The 18,545-nt window shown below is 45.8% G+C and overlaps 1 protein-coding gene across 3 annotated transcripts; it reads right to left on the bottom strand.

Moving 5' to 3' along the window:
- Positions 1-206: 206 nt before the first annotated feature.
- LOC101071467 (sarcoplasmic/endoplasmic reticulum calcium ATPase 2) lies at positions 207-17,873 on the bottom strand. Of its 3 annotated transcripts, XM_029830353.1 has the most exons (22): positions 17,278-17,873; positions 15,876-15,893; positions 15,706-15,788; positions 14,323-14,427; positions 13,708-13,846; positions 9,038-9,118; positions 8,484-8,569; positions 7,932-8,396; positions 6,500-6,588; positions 6,306-6,408; positions 5,645-5,776; positions 5,436-5,549; positions 5,131-5,349; positions 4,721-5,056; positions 4,425-4,645; positions 4,145-4,347; positions 3,974-4,059; positions 3,759-3,892; positions 3,551-3,668; positions 3,121-3,241; positions 898-907; positions 207-381 (listed from the first exon to the last, which is right to left on the bottom strand). In XM_029830353.1, the coding sequence occupies exons 1-22, from the start codon at positions 17,393-17,395 to the stop codon at positions 339-341; spliced, it is 3,024 nt and encodes a 1,007-aa protein (XP_029686213.1). In that variant the 5' UTR covers positions 17,396-17,873; the 3' UTR covers positions 207-338. The 3 variants fall into 3 exon arrangements, 2 of the variants coding, with proteins under 2 accessions (XP_029686213.1, XP_003974774.1); XR_003886819.1 differs by having other exon boundaries at positions 207-907; positions 1,811-3,241; positions 17,278-17,871; XM_003974725.3 differs by having other exon boundaries at positions 207-3,241; positions 17,278-17,871.
- Positions 17,874-18,545: the final 672 nt, after the last annotated feature.

Raw genomic sequence — 18,545 nt, 5'->3', positions numbered from 1 at the left:
CGCCACCTAGTGGCCAAGTGTGGTACCACAGCTTAAACATGCTCCGGATCTGTCCCATCTAGCCCGTTTTTTCTTTTGCCATTACTTTTAGTTTTATACAGACATGAATTTAATTTAAAGAATCTCTCAGCTTTATATATCACGAATTATCCGTTTCCAGCTCCAACAGTCACAATAGTCAATCGTTGCCAACACATTACCACCGATTAATTTCTTCACATGACAGTTTTATTTACCTGAAACCAAAGTCCATGTGATACATCGTACAGTCGTCTCTGAAAATACAGTAAAGCATCTTGACAGTGTCCAGGAGGGACTTCCCGCTCTTCTCAGATCCATCATCGCTGCACGTTTGCCTTTGTAAAATCCGCTCCAAACATGCTGCACATTTTAGTGCAAACAAAAAAAGAAAACAAAAATCTGTTTGGTTTAAATATCCCAAAAGAATTTCCTTAGGAAAGAAACTGTATTTTAAGCTTATTTAACATTTGTAATATTTATCAATACTATACACCGTCTTTTACACAATTCTAGTAGAACAGAAGGCGGCCTCAGCAGACATGCACCATAAAAATTTACAATTTACTGTACATGGTACTAAGATCATCTTCTAAAATGGGCTTGAGCTGAATCTTGGCCTAAGGCTCTTCATGCAGGATGGAACAACGGATGTGGTGCGATTAGCTAGGATGTCAGACACTTTATTTATAGCTGTTCTTGGGAGGGATCATAATAATAATAATAATAATAATAATAATACGAACTTTAAGAGCATCTTTCTCCATTTTACTTAACATGCAGCTGTTGTAAGATGTGCTGCCCCAAAAACACACATGCACAACACAAAACAAAACCAAAGTTTTCTGCACCGGTTTTTAAGAGCAGAGCTGGGCTTACTTGGCCTTCGCTGGAAAGGAAACAAGAGAGGAAGAATCAAATCAGTGGACGTCTGAGCAGCAAATAATTTAAAATCATGAGTACTTGTATTTTTGTTTTTTACAAACACATTTAGGCCATGCTATGAGCAAGCAGATGATTAGCCGAGAGGACAATACATCAGTTTTTTTTTTTTTGTTGAAAAGGAAAGCAATAACACCATATCATTAAACGGCGTGGGGACAGTTAAAAGGTCTGCTGGTTACCAGAAACATGCTGCTATCCTACACTCATAAATCAACCAGCACCAGTGACGCTGTACCACTTAAAAAAAAGAAAAGAAAGAAAAATCTATTTCTGTTCATGTACTACGGCACTTGGTGACACTTGAGGCACCCCCACCCCCCCCAAAAAACAAACCCTTAAAACTTTTCTGCAGTTTTGTACCATTTACATTAGAGCATCAAAAAGGTAACATTTTCTATGAAGCCCGCAGGTTTTTAAGTTTTATTTTTATAAAGGTGGACGAGTTCTCCTAAAAACTGAATCCTCTTGGTTTCCCCCTGGTGGCCGACCGCAGTAAAAACACCCATCCCACAATTAAAAAGAAAAAAGAAAATCCAATTCTTAGGTAGCTGTTATCCAAAAACATTCAAATGATCCGTTAAGTTTGAATAAGTTATTTGATTAAATTAGTCGAATAGCTAACAGGTTAACGGGCCACGGCTCACCAACAACCCTGAATTTATCCAGCTGCATGTCAATGTCCACGATGTGCCCTATAGAAATGGACTTCAAAGAGAGCGTTACAAAAAACTGCTAGTCCTATCAAAACGCCGCCGTCCATCGAGCGTGAGCTGTGAGATGGAGCAGAGCCGCGCGTGCAACAGTGTACACAGGATGCATTTCTTCATGCACAGAAACGTGTACTCACTCTGGAGATAAACGGGTGGGGGGTGGGGGGGGCGTTGGAGGAAAACAAACGTTAGCATGTAAAGTTAGGGAAAAATAAACCACTCAAACTGGCCTGGATTATTAGAGCAGGCATGCAGTAAAGGATTAAACCCACACAAGCTAGGCTAAATGTATGGAACATTAACTTAAAAAAACAAAAACAACAAAACTATAGAGTTTCTAGTTTGTGTGCTATGTACAGATATACAAACTCTTCCACAGATCAGGCGTTTATGTTGTGCTCAGTTGATAAGACTAACAGCTTCTTGGTGCCTTTTTTTTTTTTTACATGTTCAAGTACAGTATGTGCACATTATACATACATCAGAAAGTAGACTGAAAATTAAGACTTAAAGAGGAATAAAAGTAAAAAAAAAAAAAGATAAATGTGTTTTCTTCAAGTAAACAAATTTAACAAACTTCATTAAAAAAAAAAAGGAAAAGAATCAATCGCTCAGAATCAAACTGGTAACATGGTCACCCAGAAATTATAAGTAGGGGGGAAAATAATGTATAAAAAAGTGTGTCTGAGTGCTTTGACCCTGTGGCTCAAAGCAGTGCTAACCTCAACCTCTGAACTGGTAAAATGAAATGGTAAAGACGGACGTGTGATTACGGTCGCGCTAACAGCATTGAGGTAGCTGTGCTCTGCCGACTGCAGAAAACAAACAGAATGGAGCTCAAACACACACGGGAGCATTTTCCCAAAACTTCCCCATTTCTGGTAGTTTACTCTGACGTCTGATGACCAGCATTCTGCCCCTCCCCCCGGAACAAAAACAAAAAAAAACAAAAAAAAAACAAAACAAAACCCTACAAAATATTAATCATTATAAAATAGTGTAAATTCTCTGTACAGCTCACGGCGCCTCAAACTGCTCAAAACAGGGAATCACAAGGGGGGGAAAGCATGGTAATTCTATAAAACACAAAGATGATGTCAGTCAAAGTCATTAAAATATGACTAAAACACCCAGGCCCACGCCCAAATATATTTACCCTAAATACAAAAACATCCGACGGCAGACCGCCAGAGGAGGGTGCGAGTGTTGTCTGCGAACTGCTCCGAGATAAAGTAACTGTGTTAGATGTGTTAATGTCCACTTCACACTGGTGCATGGGGGGGGGAGTGCGCTGGAGTCAGTCAGGGCCACAGCATGGCGGACACGTTAGTGTCGGTGCTGTAGATCCACAGCACCAGGGGCAGGGAGACGGCCACGAAGGGCCAGGAGATGCCCTTGGAACATGCAGGCAGAGAGCAGCCTTTGGCCGACTTCTCCATCTGTTTACCGAAGTCCATGTAGTAGCGGGCAAAATACTTTAGCAGCTCGTCCAGCAGGATGACTGGCAGGGAGATCTTTAGCACCATCATCCACTGGATTGTGTCCAGGGGGGTGATCTGGAAGATGACCTGGAGAGAGCAACACAACCATCACCGATCGAGTCGTGGCAGCAGTCGGTCCTTTTCTAAAGTCACTTCTGAAGGAGCCGAGGAGAGACTGGGTTCCAGTATGAGACCAGTTATCGGCCACTGTTACAGGTACAAGCGGAGCTTAAAAATACGTGCAGATAGAACGAGACTGCAATTATAAGACACGACCACAAGGGGGCGGAAATGCCTCCTTCACTGCCCTTGAGCTAATCAGGATGAAGCAGCCAGTTTTTGAGTTTGAGGGAATATTTTCATTTCTAGTTCATGTATATTTCTCTTTATACTTACAGGAAGAGGCTCCACATAGAGGATGAGGAAATGGAGGGACATAGAGAGGCAGATGGCCCCTAGCAGCCAAACATTTTCCCAGGGAGGCATCCGCAGCAGCGACTGGTTTTCCGACAGGCTGGAAGGAAAAAAACGGTGATGCTGTGTGGTTGCACAGTTCAACCCCCCCCCCCCCCTCCCCACGTGCAGAGTGCACAGTCTCTCTTACCTGTTCAGAGCGTTGCACATCTCAATGGTGACGAGCACGGACAGCGCCATGGTCATCGGGTAGGGCGACTCGAACACGTGGCAGTCCAGGCCCTCAAACTCCGGGTTGTCCGGAGCGCACTGGAGGAAGTGGCTCTGTGGGGAGAGGGGCAGGAAATGAGGGGGGGGGGGGGGCAGCGAGCCAACACAACTGAATTGGGAGGAGGGAAGACTCACCAGCTGGTACAAAGTGACCTGAGGTCCATCTTCAGAGAGCGTGAACCACCAGGCAGCAGCCCCCACTGTGGCTGCACCCACATAGCCTACCAGGAGAGGGGGGGGGGGGTCATTTATAGCACCGTACTGAGGATAATAACATGAATGTCATTACTACAAAACTCAAATGACCTCCAATGGCCAGGTATCTGAAGAAGAGCCAGCCCGAGATGAGGGGCTCCTTGGCGTTACGAGGGGGCTTCTCCATGATGTCCAGGTCTGGGGGGTTGAAGCCCAGGGCCGTGGCGGGGAGACCATCAGTCACCAGGTTGACCCAGAGCAGCTGAACAGGAATCAGAGCCTCGGGGAAGCCCAGCGCCGCCGTGAGAAAGATGCTAGCAAAGAAACGAAACGTCGCCTTAGAAAAATGCTGTAGTGTCCATTCATTTTGTTCCTCTGCCCCCCCGCTCACCAGACCACCTCCCCCACGTTGGAGGAGATGAGATATCTGATGAACTGCTTCATGTTGTTGTAAATGGCTCTGCCTTCCTCCACAGCCGCCACGATGGAGGAGAAGTTGTCGTCAGCCAGGACCATCTCGGAGGCGGACTTGGCCACGGCGGTGCCGGAGCCCATGGCGATGCCGATCTCCGCCTTCTTCAGGGCGGGGGCATCGTTCACGCCGTCGCCCGTCTGTGGAGAACAGAGGTGACATCTAAGCAACGCACTGGCGATGGCGGGATCGATGTCCGCGTGAAACCCTCGTACCATCGCAGTGATTTCGTCAAAGCCTTGCAGATATTCCACAATCTTGGACTTGTGGGACGGCTCCACGCGGGCAAAGCAGCGGGCGTGCGTGACCGCGTCGCGCTGGGCCTGCGGGGAGAGCTCGTCGAACTCTCGGCCGGTGAACGCCATGAAGTCCACATCGTCGTCCTCGGTCAGGATGCCGATGCGGCGGCAGATTGCCACAGCGGTGCCCTTGTTGTCGCCGGTGATCATGATGACTCTGATGCCGGCCTGACGGCACAGCATGATGGAGGCGGCCACTTCCTGTCTGGGAGGGTCGAGCATGCCGACGCAGCCGACAAAGGTGAGGTCAGACTGGAGGCGGAGACAAAAGGTAAGAACGGAGAACCAGGCGCAGAAAAGACAACGGGACCTGGACATTCACTTACCTCGTACTCGGCGAACTTGGCGGTTTCAGAAAGGACCATGTCCTCTATTTTTGGTGGGTTGTCTCTTGTGGCGAGAGCCAGGCACCTCAAGGTGTCGTTGCCTGTCCCGTACTCACGGATCACAGACATGATCTTCTCCCTGACGCCGGCGGTGAGCGGGACCTTGTTGTTTCCGAGCCTGACGTGCGTACATCTCTCAATAACCCCCTCGGGTGCGCCCTAAAGGGTCCAGGGAGAGAAGAAAGTGTTGATGAAGTGGAAGACGGAGCAACAAAAAAGGCCTTCACCCGCTTCTTTCAGCATACCTTGACAAACATTTTGCCCATGGAACGGTTTTTGGGGGTGCAGTAAACGGACATGGACTTTCTGTCTCTGGAGAACTCGAGGGTGAAGTCCTTCTTCATCAGCTGCTTGATGACCTGATGGGACAAATGGATGGACGGGGTGAAAACTTCTGCCGAGTCAGCCCATTGGAAATCTGCTGACTGCGGGAGAGTCAGCGGCCGTCGCTCACCGAGTTGCAGGCGTTAGCCCTGTCAATCTTTGACAGGCTGGCGACGTCGGTGTCGAAGACGTTCATTTTCTCCACGAGGCAAGTCAACGCCGTCTCAGTGGCCTCGCCCACCTTCTCGTACACGCCTTTCACCTGAAACGGTCGGAATCTTCCATCAAACCTTGTTTATTCCTCCATCTTTTATGCGAAAAGACTAGATTTCAATACAGAGTTACAAATCTGGATAATTACACATCTAGTTAATTAGACTTAAGTGATCTCAACACTGACATATAACCAACAAATGAAATTTTCCTTCATTCCTTCACAGCAACCTAATTTGGCATGTTTGAGTTAATTTGCCTTATTTGGGATTTCACCGACAACAGCTCAATACACAGCCTGATGGATGGTGCAGCTTTAATTCCAAATAAGGCCAATTTAGGGATGGCGTCTGGTGCAGGGTATCTATTAATGATATCTGGGACAATGTCAGCGATATTCCACTTAATATAAAAAGGAGAGACATGTCCTGGATAAGGAAGCTGGTCTCAGATCAATAAAGCTCCAGAAATATAATAATCTGAGCTTCTGGCTGCTGATCCGAGTTCAACACATTCGTTTTAAGCTTTTGCTTATCATGTTTACAGCTGGTGCTGAAATATAACGACAGTGCTCAGACCTCATTGAAGTCCAGAGAGGAGTCGTTGCAAAGCGCACAGATGGTCGCCAGTTCAACCAGGGCGTCATTCTGGGTGCATTTCACGTGTTTACCATCCTGGTACCTGGGGACACATGTGCAATATTAACCTGCAGTTCATACAAGATGACAGAGCACGTTGCATTAAAACACCCAGCTGTTAGCGGAACACTCACACTTCTCCCTCGGGGGCGTAGGTAGAACCAGTGATGGTGAACTCTGACAGAGAGCAGCTGTCATGTTCCACCTTGTTGACGACAAACATCTGGAAAACAAGGCAGAGGAAAAACTGAGTGTGTTGCACAGCAGAACCACGAGGACCTGTAGAGAGTGATGGCTGGTTTTTATCATCCAGCAGAGACACTGGGAGAGTATCTGAGAGCCACACTGGGTGGCCAGATGCCTGACTGAGGAGCCCTTTTCCTCCCTTGAGAATAAAAGCATCTCGACAAGTCATTGACGACAGTCAGCGCAGAAAGGGAGTTTAATGATATCAGGAGGAGTGGTTGCCATAAACAGAACTGCCAAAGAAGTGAAGGAGAAAAATCTTTTTGAAATTAACACTCAGATCCTGCCATTGAACGAGGCTTTTAGATTAATTTGATAACGGCTGCATTTGATGAACAACTGCCGTCTTCTCGCCGTAGCGACGGAGGAAAGGAACAGTGTCTGATGCAAGGTCAGTTATGCAACAGCAGCAGCAGCGTCATCAGCAGCCCACTGTTGATTATAGGAGTGGCGCCGTCTTCCTGTTAAATAACCTGGATACACAAGCAGAAGGCAACCCGAACACTGTTTGCAGAACATTAACATTTAAACTGACAAGTGTATTGAAAGTGCTGAAACGGGACGATTTTATCGAGCACTTATGGGTGTCAGATTTCCTCCAGCAGATAAACACCAGTGACTCATTGCCTGGTGGCTAATGAAGAGTCTCCTCTCAAATACGGTTTGAGACTTAACAGTCAGAAGCCGGCGCTTAATAAGAAAACGTTGTGCTTTGAAAACCTTGACGTTTCTCCTGGAGACAAGTATAATCTTGGTTTGTCTAGCTCTCCAGCAGCGTTGCTACCTAAACATTTGTTTAGATTAACGCGTCCAAATAACCAAAAGTGCAGCCTAAACACACTTTCGTGGTGTTGAGTCGATGTTAATCACCTGGCCTGAGCAGGTCGGATGAGCTGTTTACGTAGTCTGGAAAGTAAACTGCTGGATCACAGGACGTGATGTCGAGGTCATTTTAGAACAAAAATTCAGTAAAATCACAGAGCTGTCAGAGAACTCCGTGTGTGCTGTGGCCATTGATCAGTACAGTATCTGATCGTCTCTTCCAGAAACGTAATTTCCTAATGCATGAAATTCAATTTCTGTCCAATAGCTTCCTGGAGGATGTCAAAGCCGTGTGGCCACATTAACCAGGGACCTTCTCCGAGGGACATAAGTGCTTAATGCAATAATCCCTTTAACTATCCAACACCTGGGAAAAGTGAAATAAACCAAACACAGAAAACTTCAGGAAGGGACAAAAAGAGGACAATGCACCAGTGGACAAGCTCAGCATTGCATTAACTGTGTGTGTGTGTGTGTGTGTGTGTGTGTGAGACTCACTCTGCAGACAGACATCTGGTTGGTGGTCAGAGTTCCCGTCTTGTCAGAGCAGATGACAGAGGTGCAGCCCAGGGTCTCAACAGATGGCAGGCTGCGCACGATGGCGTTCTTTTTAGCCATGCGGCGTGTGCCCAGGGCCAGGCAGGTGGTGATGACAGCAGGGAGACCTTCAGGGATGGCAGCCACGGCCAACGCGACTGCGATCTTAAAGTAGTAGACAGCCCCACGAAACCAGGAGCCTCCGTGGACGGGGTCGTTGAAGTGGCCGATGTTGATGATCCACACGGCGATGCAAATGAGGGATATGACCTTGGACAGCTGCTCGCCAAACTCGTCCAGCTTCTGCTGCAGGGGCGTCTTCTCCTGCTCGGTAGCAGCCATCTCATCACGGATCTTCCCGATCTCCGTATTGACGCCCGAGGCCACGACGACACCCACGGCTTTCCCAGCCGCGATGTTGGTGCCCTGAAATAACGGCAGCGGGATGTTAGAACGAATAAATTATGAAAAAGAAAAAAAAGTTTTGGAAAATAAAAAACTTGTGCAGCTTACAGAGAAGAGCATGTTCTTCTTGTCCTGATTGACAGCGCGAGGGTCAGGCACGGGGTCAGTGTGTTTGATCACAGACACAGATTCACCTGCGAAGACGGGGAAACCGTTCACACGTTGGCATCATTAACAAATTAAACATTTTAGGAGTCTGCCTGTTGTGTGGCATTTTTCCAGTGTTAAAACTACTCGATCACATTCTGATGCTAAACCTATTCCTATAAAAGCCAATCCAATAATAACTACAGGGGAAAAAAGCATTCAGGTTAGGTATTGAGTGTTACACCAGTAGTATAGCAGATCGAGGCAGCAGTAACAATGTTAAATAACAGGTTGTTTCATGCCAAGGGCCTTTGACCTTTGTACGATCAAAGGTAAAGTGCCTCTGGAATGAGCTCTTCCTTAGCCCACGATCAACATTTCCTGGAAATGTCATCAATATCTGTTGATAACTTGTTTGGCTAAAAGATGACAGCTGTCACATAACCACCTTGGCGGAGGCAATTCCACAGGAACACAGTTTGTTAGCAATGATATCATCAGCAATCATGTCTTACCGGTCAGAATGGACTGGTCAACCCTCAGGGTTGTTGATTTGATCGAACAGATACGGATGTCAGCAGGAACCTTGTCTCCAACTGCAACCAAACAGATCCATAATCATACACGTCATTGAAAAACATCTCCCATTACAAATATGTAAAGTATGTTTACGCATAGGACCACAGTCTGCCTGAACCATTGAAGATGTGGACACAAAAGCACAAGGAAAGGAAAAGCTAAAGAAAGACGAGGAAATAAAGGATCCAAGAGTCATTAAAGGCCCGCCTCAGAGGAAAAGGACAATTTGGGTACATTGGGATAGGGGTGACCCAATTGCTTCCTACTAGTACATAAAGGCAACGGAAACTGGGGAAATGGCACAGTTTCTATGGGCGTAGTCTACATATAGGACTACTTTGTTAAAAATGCAAATTGTGTCACAGCGTTACAAGAGAGTCCAGCCAAGAACGCAGCTCAGCTCTCTGAGGGCTGAACAAGCCTGTCGTATATCAGAGAACCCATAGGACACCAAACTAAATACAAAGCAGGAATCCAGACTAACTTTAAGGCCAACGTCCAGAAATCCTCTCCAAAGACATTTTGAACAGTCCCAAACTGAAGGCAGTAAACAAAAGTTGTAGTATCTCAATAATTTACTGCGGCTTTGTCAGTGACAACTCCCCCCGCCCCCCCCCCCAATAAAAACAACCATCCAAACCAGAGTATTGGGAAATAAAGAATGTAATATAATGTTAAAAAAATTCAAATCATTTCATTTTAAACAGTAAACAAGGCAAACAAAAAAAAAACCAAAACCCCCCCAAAACTACTGAACACAGGGTCAGGCAGCATAGGGGCGAGGTTTCACCACCTGTGGATCAGACCGTGTCGAGCCTGAGAAGTCTAACAGGAATGAACCAGCTTAGAAACCGTTTAAAAAAGCGACCGTAGAGTGTTTTTTAAATCATCACAAGAACTTGGATTAAATATTCTGTTGTAATCTTTTGCCCCACCCAGGTGCTCCTGGGGTAACAGCAGTAGTACTAGCACAGCAGCGTTCTCTTTATCTTTGATTTTGCAGATCTATTGTTTGTCTCGTGTACGAGTCCTGTGCTGCACAACAAAAAAAAAAGTAAAACATTGGAACCGTTATTACAGTCCCTGATGCCTACTTTTATGTCCCGGGGATGGCAGGAGGGTGTTGGTCTGTCCAGTTTGGACGCTGGAGGCGTCTTTTGGCTACATGAAAATAATTGAAATTAGGTCCAGTTTTGACACCATGATTGCAGCCAATTATGATGAATATTCTGAACGTTTAAGTAGAAAAACCAAATCCATTATTGTGCCAGACGCAGCAATATATCAAATTGCATGGCGGTCAAAAATGGGAATATTTACCCTCACAGCCGAAAAGCTTTTCAATAACTCGAGCAGATCAGGTTAAGCTTCCTTTGCCTGGTGATTCATTAGCTTTCAACATTCCAGTTTAACTCTAAAAAACATCAATGTTCTGGTCCAAATGCCGTCTCAGGAGCTGGACACGTCAGAGCTGCTCCCATGATGAAGCGTGTGTGTACATCAGCTACCCTCTGTGTCAACATCCTCCTTGGGATCTGTCCAAGCATCTCCACAGGCACTAAGGCCTTCTTACTGCATTCCTTTTTATACATTTACAGGCACAAAGTGGCAGAGTTGATGATTGAGACCTGAACATAACTTGTATTTGAGCTCCATTTGTCAGGTAGCAGCCCCTGAAACAAAGTTGGCAGCTTTAACTGGCACCTGCCTCTGCCACAGCCAGGAGAGTCCATGTGCTAATGGCAGGTTAACAAAAGGCTGCCCTCCAACCGGGCGGGGTGGGTCGTCTCAGGGTTGCCAACCGGTGAAGCAGCTTTCTGACGCTCCGCTCGCTAATGTGGCAATAGTAGGATTTTTATTACTTTAATGAGACCCGGACAAATAAACATTCCATAATATTTCTGACCTAAGCGGTCGTGGCCAGATCCGCCGACGTCACGTTGGCCATCTTGTTAGATGAGTAGGATCCCGACCTCTGCCTGATATTATGTAATCGCCCGTGCCAACAGCTCTCATACGGGTAGCTTAGCGCTGGTCTGTAACGAATCTCAAACAGCAGCAGGCCCAAGCCTCCACATAGCAGAGCACAACTCTTCCTGTTGCCAGGGTAACAGTTCTTGTCCAAAGACAGGAAGCGCTGCAGCGCTTGTCAAAATTAACCTTGGTTTTGGTGGAAGTTACGTGACATTTAAACAAGTATGCAGAATGTAGGCAGCCAGTGAAACTGCTTTTTCCTCAAGGCCCAACACCCACTGAAAAGTAAAGACAAAGCTCTGACCTTTGACACCGACTAAAATCTTTAGATCCTGGAACTCACTGGTGGTTAACACTCCTTTCTCACGCCTGATTTAAGGTGGGAGCTCAGACTTTAAACCCCTGTTGTGGTTAAAGTCTCCCATCTTGGTTTGCTAGCAGTTGGTATGATCTAAGAGATAATGTCCATTGCCATCATATAGCAGGACAATTCTAAATGTAAGCTTTTCTTTTAACCTTTGAAAACGTATGAAATAAATACACAGCACATCAGATCTGTGCATTTAGAAGTAGAAGTCTGCCTCAGCTGTCAGGAAGATGGGATGTTTTCCCTGGGCCTCGCTGACACGTCTGAGACCTTTGCCAAGAGAAGGTCCCTCAGTGACGAGGGACGCTTGCCAGACCAGCGAATGCCACATACTATCCATGGTGTCTGGAATCTTAGTGGGGGGGGGGGTGCAGGGGCAGATGGATCAGGTCCATTCTTTTAACATGGTAGGGTGGAACGGCTATTGCATGAAGCGCTTCCCTATAAGGTCATCTCTCTCGCACAATAGCAGCGGATGAGACACCCCCAGAGGAACCACCCCTCCCAGACCCAGTGGCAGAATCCACAACTTCACAGGCAGCTGAGAACAAACCTCGCTGCCCTTTGACAATACCCACATCAGACTCTGAGCCCTTAACACCAACCTGCAACTGGCAACACACACTGTGGCGTGTTCTTTAAATCTCTGGTATCAACCTCAAGCCGGCAAACTTAACATATTACATTTACATTTTTTTTTGAGGTTAGTTAAGTGGAGCAAGTGGAATTTGGCTGTTGGGCCGAGCCTAAAAATAGATAAAACCTAGATTTGATCCATGGTGACATCACCAATGTGAATGATCCAGAAACAATGTCTGGAATAAGTATCATGTACCACAATGTATATTCCTGAATAATGATATAAATAGAACTCACAGGTTGAGAGAAAACGCTGCGAGCCTTTGTGCAGAATAATTCGGAGAACATGGAATGAATTACAGTGGATGCAGGGGTGTGAGTAGGAGGCAACAGTCCGATCCACAGCAGCGCCCTGACGAGGCGCAGCGTTAGATGGGCGGCAGGCTCTTCCTCTCAAGGCTACGGCAGCTGCTGACGGCTCAGCTCCGAGCCGTGCTCTGCGTCACCACGCTCCACCTCTGCACGGCAGAGGTTATTAGTGCAGCTCCAGGCAAATATTCAGAGAATAAAAAGCAGCTTTCCAAGTTGTGGTATTAACAGTAAGCCGAGCAGCTTCTTCTGACTGCAGCATCCAGTTTTACCACCTGCCGGGCTGCTTTATTACGATAGCTGCTGACAGGAAACCTCCAGCAACCACTCGTGGATTTTGAAATATCACATTTGGACACCCGACTCGCAATTCTTTCCATTAAAAATAAAAGAACCCCCCCCCCCACCACGCAGACATAGACGTCGGTTTCCTGCTCATTACTGCTAAATTTGCCCTTGTCAAGGTTACTAAGGAGTTCAATGTCAGCCATTGTGCTTTTGAGATGGACAGGAGGGGGCGTAAAGGGCAGGAGCAGACACCTGTCATTGTCATGACTGTCACTACCTCTATAAATACAACATTCCATAATCTAAGCAGCCGATGATCACTAAAAATAAAATATGCCACGATGAACAGAAAAACTATGCCTCACTGCGGTGGCTTCAGGTCTGAATAGCAAGATGGTCTTTCAAGGACAACGCTGGACTTTCAAGGACATTCCCCGATGCATTTGCATCTCCTCTGTCTGCGCACGTGGACAGCTCTGTTAAGCAGGTTGAAGCTACCACCAGCAGAATATGCCACTAAGAACGGGGAGGGAGGCGCCAAGATGAGACAAGGAGGAGAAATGCAGAGGTCAGATTTGTGTATGGAGGAAAAAGAACAGGCTCACTATGAGCATGGGCATTAATAGCATTTGCCCTTCAATAGGGTGAATTAATAGGAACATCTCAAAATACAAGTCACCTCTGCAATGACATGAGGCGAGGCCTAGCATAAAATTCAACCAATGTGATGTGATCATGTCTGGGCTCATCTGATCTGTGCACTCTACCTGAGGCACAGTTAAACTCTTTTGATCCCCCTCCTCCCCCCAAAAAAGCTCATGCAAGACCCACGCTGAGAAACAAAATGTGTTTTAAGGGAGCTCCAGAAGCATTCAAATTAAAATTTGCTGCAAGTTCATGTGATATCCAGCTTGAACCTTCCAAAAACCAAAACATGTGCAAGCAACGCAGGCACCACTGCCGCCAAAACACTGACCAAAGCAAAGAAGCCAAGTCTGTTCGCACGAGGAGGAAAGCAAATTAGCTTACCGGCGACTTCCACAATGTCACCAGGCACGATGTCACGGGCTTTGATCCTCTGCACCGTCTTCCTGTCCTGCCGGTACACCTTGCCCATCTCGGGCTCGTACTCCTTGAGCGCCTCAATGGCATCTTCAGCATTGCGTTCCTGTTTAGATTAAAGCGGAATTCATTCCAGACATTTCTGAGATGCATTAATAGTATCGCTGCTGCGTGTGCGCATAAATGCGCTGTGCTGGACCACAGATAGTGTATTTATTTATTTAAATAGGAAACCTCCATGTGTGAGACAACCCTCAAACCTTCCTATTAATGCAAGATGCTCCTAATAGACATCTTTAATGCCTCATCAAGGGCATTCTACTGCCATATATGGTTGTGTTTTAATGACACAATAACTGTGGAACAGTCCGTTCTTTGATGCTGGAGAACGTACCACGCTATCAGATCTCAATAACAATATTAGAGTTAATTAGACAGGCAATGATTCAACTGCAGTACAGCAATACGTTTCAAGAGCAGATCTCCAGCGCGGCGTTAGATGGAAGGTTAACTTAAAAGGCAATTTTAAACACGTTTGAGTCCAACACTTCATGTCTAAATCTGACAACAGGAAGGTCTTACCTGCCACACACCCACGATGGCATTAGCTATAAGAATGAGTAAAATTACAAAAGGCTCCACAAAGGCAGTGATAGTTTCTTCTCCCTCTTCAAACCAGGCCAAGACCTTAAAACAGTAAGAATGATGTCAAAAGGCATGAAAGACAAAACACTGTTCATCACAGGAAATAGAGATCACATTTCAACAGAATGGATGAATCACTTGATCCTGTGACAGTTTGACTGCATTATTTACAAAAAGACAATGTGGAATAATGCTGTTGTGGTTATTTAAGTATTGATTCCTTTCCTCCTGCCAACACTCATCAGTTTGAACTGTGTAGGAATGTTTGACTCTTTAAGAGTCATTAAGTTGAGATCTACGTTACTTTGCTATTGCTAAATTGCCCTAAAATTAGCACGTCACAATTAGTTAGCCGCTAGTTAATGTCCTGCAGTTAATTTTTGTTCCCTGGGGAAATTAATCAATGCCAGTGTGAGCCTCTTATTCTTGTTTGATTTTATATTTAAGTAGCTTTTTTCAGTGCTAGCCAACTTGCAATACATTTTATATAGTGCAGCAGCCTTTCAAAATTTGACATAACGTACTTTGTATACAACAACTCTAATGTCTCCTTGATTAATTTCTTATAGACTGAAGTGGATCCGCAGTGGACCGGGGCCCCGTCTCTGGCGTGGAGATGGGTATGCGTGTTTGTCCAGTCAGAGCCCACCCACCGAGGGGTGCGGGCCCAAATATGGTCCTGAGTAGTGCTCTGTTCCCGTGTCAGACAGCAGCCACTGACACCTCTATATCACCTGACTGGACCCAACAGGCACCGTATAGACGCATATGGGGAGCCGCACTTATCAAAATGTTCTGTGCCTCTGACCCTTATTCTACTGTACAGTCCAAGAATGTGAATTGCATAACCAAAATACGCATTGCTCAATTTTCCGTTTTATTTTTCTTGCTCTGCATTGCTAATTTCTGTGAACTGTTACTGCCAACGTTAACAATGCAAACAGGTCTTAATGGAACAGTTATGTGCCAAAGCCTTGAGGTCTGCTGCCTGGGGGGGGGAACTAAGACGGAGTCATTACATGGCAGCAGTGTTTGGCATCTCAAATGTCTTGCTGGCTGGTGGTGACCCCGGCCACTGCTGTTGTCACCATTCCTCAGATGGGTAACTGACAGTCTCAGTCATTAACCTCCGGTGAAACCCCAGCTGGGTTACGCCAACAGAAGACGTTCACACTTTAGCGCCACGCATGAAAAGACTCTGGCCGCTCAACACAGAGGATGATTTATAATCCAACCAAGCAAGCCCGTTAGATACGGTGGCCTGTCCTTAAAAACCCTTCACTGGTTTCTTTTAGCAACTTGCTGTGCGGATTTACTTACAAAAGATATACACGCAGCCAGAAGAAGAATTCTAACAAGTAAATCTTCAAACTGCTCGAGGACCAGCTCCCACAAAGACTTTCCTGCAAATAGTAATGGTGGTCAAAAGCAGTACTTTACAAACATTTGTATGAAATGATGGCAAGGAAATCAGCAACAGACATTATTACCTTCTTCAGCTGGTAACTCTGGAGATCGAATCCAGGAAATGCAAATGAAGAAGAGAAAAAAGGAAGCATGATTAGAGATAGTAATCCTTCAAAAAAAAAAAAAAAATCCATCTGCTGCCTTGACAAACGTGCAAACGTGTCAGCTTTTATCTGTAAATGAGGAACTAGCTTGTAGAAGAGAAGGACCTCAGCATAATCTGAGACAAATTCAACACAGGCTCCACATTTCACTTGATTGGATCAACTATTTCAATTTAGAATCAAAATGCCTGTTTTTGCACTTTAGGGTACAGAGTTTACTGCAAACGCCAATCAATGCGAAGGTCAAATGATTCTAAAGGATTGTAGTGGACCTCCCATGACCTCCCAGGTGATATTAATATAAAACAGCTGTTTAAGCCGGGGATAAGAGAGATTAACTTTGAAGGGTAACGTTACTCCAGTGATTCTGTGGCCTCTGTTCAGCATCAAATGCCTGCTGGATCTCCAGGCACATGGGCAGATGGGTTACAGTCCTGCTTTGACGTCAAGGTTACCGTGTCCAGTTATGTTCCTCTATCTTTTCATGTTCCGTCAGCAACATTGCCATGAGGTTTGTTAGCTGATAATTAACAATGAGGCCATGGTGGAACAAGTAGAGTAATACATTATTATATACTGTTGGGTGAGGCGTTCATTTACCCTGACCTACTATACCAAGTCATTTTAACTCTTATGTGTGACTATATAGTCCATTTTGCGTCTCTGTCCCACATTCACCAGTACATTTATCCCATTATTCCCACTGTAACCGGACCATCGGAGGCACTATAACCGGTGCCTTTAGCCTCTCCGTCCAATTAGCCTCCGTCAGGTCACAGAAGGTGAACTTGATTAGCAATGTAGCACATTTTAGAAAGTCACCTGTGGATCTGAGGTGAGTATAGACCGAGCAATGCTTCAAATCGCATAGTTAAGTCGTTTAAAACGACACTTGCCTCACGCTTCGATAGCATTAGCATTGCTGCCTAAACGCAACAGATTAGCATCGTGTTCATATATCAAAGTACTATTAGGCCATCACATGGAGCTGGCGTGTTCTACGGCCTCCAAGAAGCGTCACTAAATGATTACGGTCTCATTTTTGCCAGTAATTCCGCCTCCACGGTTAAGTTGAGCAATAATTGGCTGATCGCGATCGTTCGTTATTCTGTAAGATGGGAAACCCTCGAGGTCGCCAGTGATGACGTAAGCCAAAAAACCAGTTTACGGAGCCGGCTAAGAGCTGGCCTTGCATGCTGGTGACTTTTACCCCATTTACCCAACACATGTTACATGTATGAATTTGAAGCCATTGGCTGCGGCGGTCCTGAGCTCATGCTGATGAAGACAAACGAGGGGGGGGGAAGAAACACCATCGTACCGTTTAGGCCCCATTTCTCCTTCTGCCGCTTCACCTCGTCCAGCGAAAGTCCCGTGCTTTCATTGACGCAGAAATAACTGTAAACTTCTTCCACACTCTTCGTGTGAGCGTTTTCCATGGCGGTAAGACAGCTCCTTCCCCACACAGTGTCACACAACCGTACGGTGTCCTCCTGGACCTTTAAAAACGCCGCCAAAGACTTTCAAAGGAACTGGGGATTTGCGAGCCGAGAGCTGAGCATTCACACTCGCGTAGCTATCGGCAGCTAATGACCGCGGTTACCTCCTCGTTCCCGGGCTTCTTACTGAGGAAAAACGGGTCGAAACGACTTCCCTCTCCTTTTACAGAACAAAAACACTACACCGGCGTTCCGTATATGTCCGAAAATTGTGGGGAGATGTCTTCGGCGACGTCCTGTGATGAGGACTGCATTCACCCGGTCCGGTCTGCGGTGCTACGGTGCCTTGCCCTGCTTCACCGTGTCGCAGCTCTCTGTAGCTCCTAACGGGTCTGACGGTCTGGTTTTATCAAAGTGCCTCACTGCTGCCCCTCTTCCCTGCGCTGCATGTGGACTAATATCATTGGACGAGCGGCGTCGGCCGGAACGTACGGAAACACACGGAAAATACCGAAGACAAACAGGAAGTCGCCGGAAATTAGCCAAGCAGCTTACGTGGAACGTGGTGGTCTCATTTCATTCATCTTTTAAGATACTAAATACATATGTTTTTGAGTTGCCTTATTACTAAGTAAAATTTTTATTTGAAACTTCAAGGTAATAACTTGCAGTCACTTTCAGTGAAAACGTTGCCATGACTTCGGGGTATAGCGAGTTCCATTCGGGGACATCGCTCCGGTGACTGGGCTTATAAATCGGTTTATAGTTGATTCTACTTATTTTTCCCCCAGCTTTTTTTTCTTGCTCGTATTAGTTTACACCATAAAATGTTTGAGCTAACAAACCTTTCTGGCTTTAGACAATGTTGCTAGGTTACTCACATGTATTGCATAATTATAAAAAGACCAAAGTTACTTTTATCATCTGTTTAAAAGAAAGGCTACTCAAGGTAACCATTCCACATAAAACCTATAATTAGCCAGTGCCACCCTTAGTAGGGGAATGGGAAGGAGGGTTGCTGTCCGGGAAACAGTATTAAGGCAAACAACGTTTGTGTTTATCCTATATTGAGTGTGATCTTACTTGTGTTTTCTTTTTGCTATGCCAGAACCTGCCCACAATCCAACAACTGCTAGTTTTACGAGCAGAG

Source organism: Takifugu rubripes, chromosome 21 (genome assembly GCF_901000725.2).
Source record: "Takifugu rubripes chromosome 21, fTakRub1.2, whole genome shotgun sequence".
Taxonomy (NCBI): Eukaryota; Metazoa; Chordata; class Actinopteri; order Tetraodontiformes; family Tetraodontidae; genus Takifugu; species Takifugu rubripes.
Note: the sequence above shows the minus strand (reverse complement) of the source record. Positions and strands in the feature narration are given on the sequence as shown.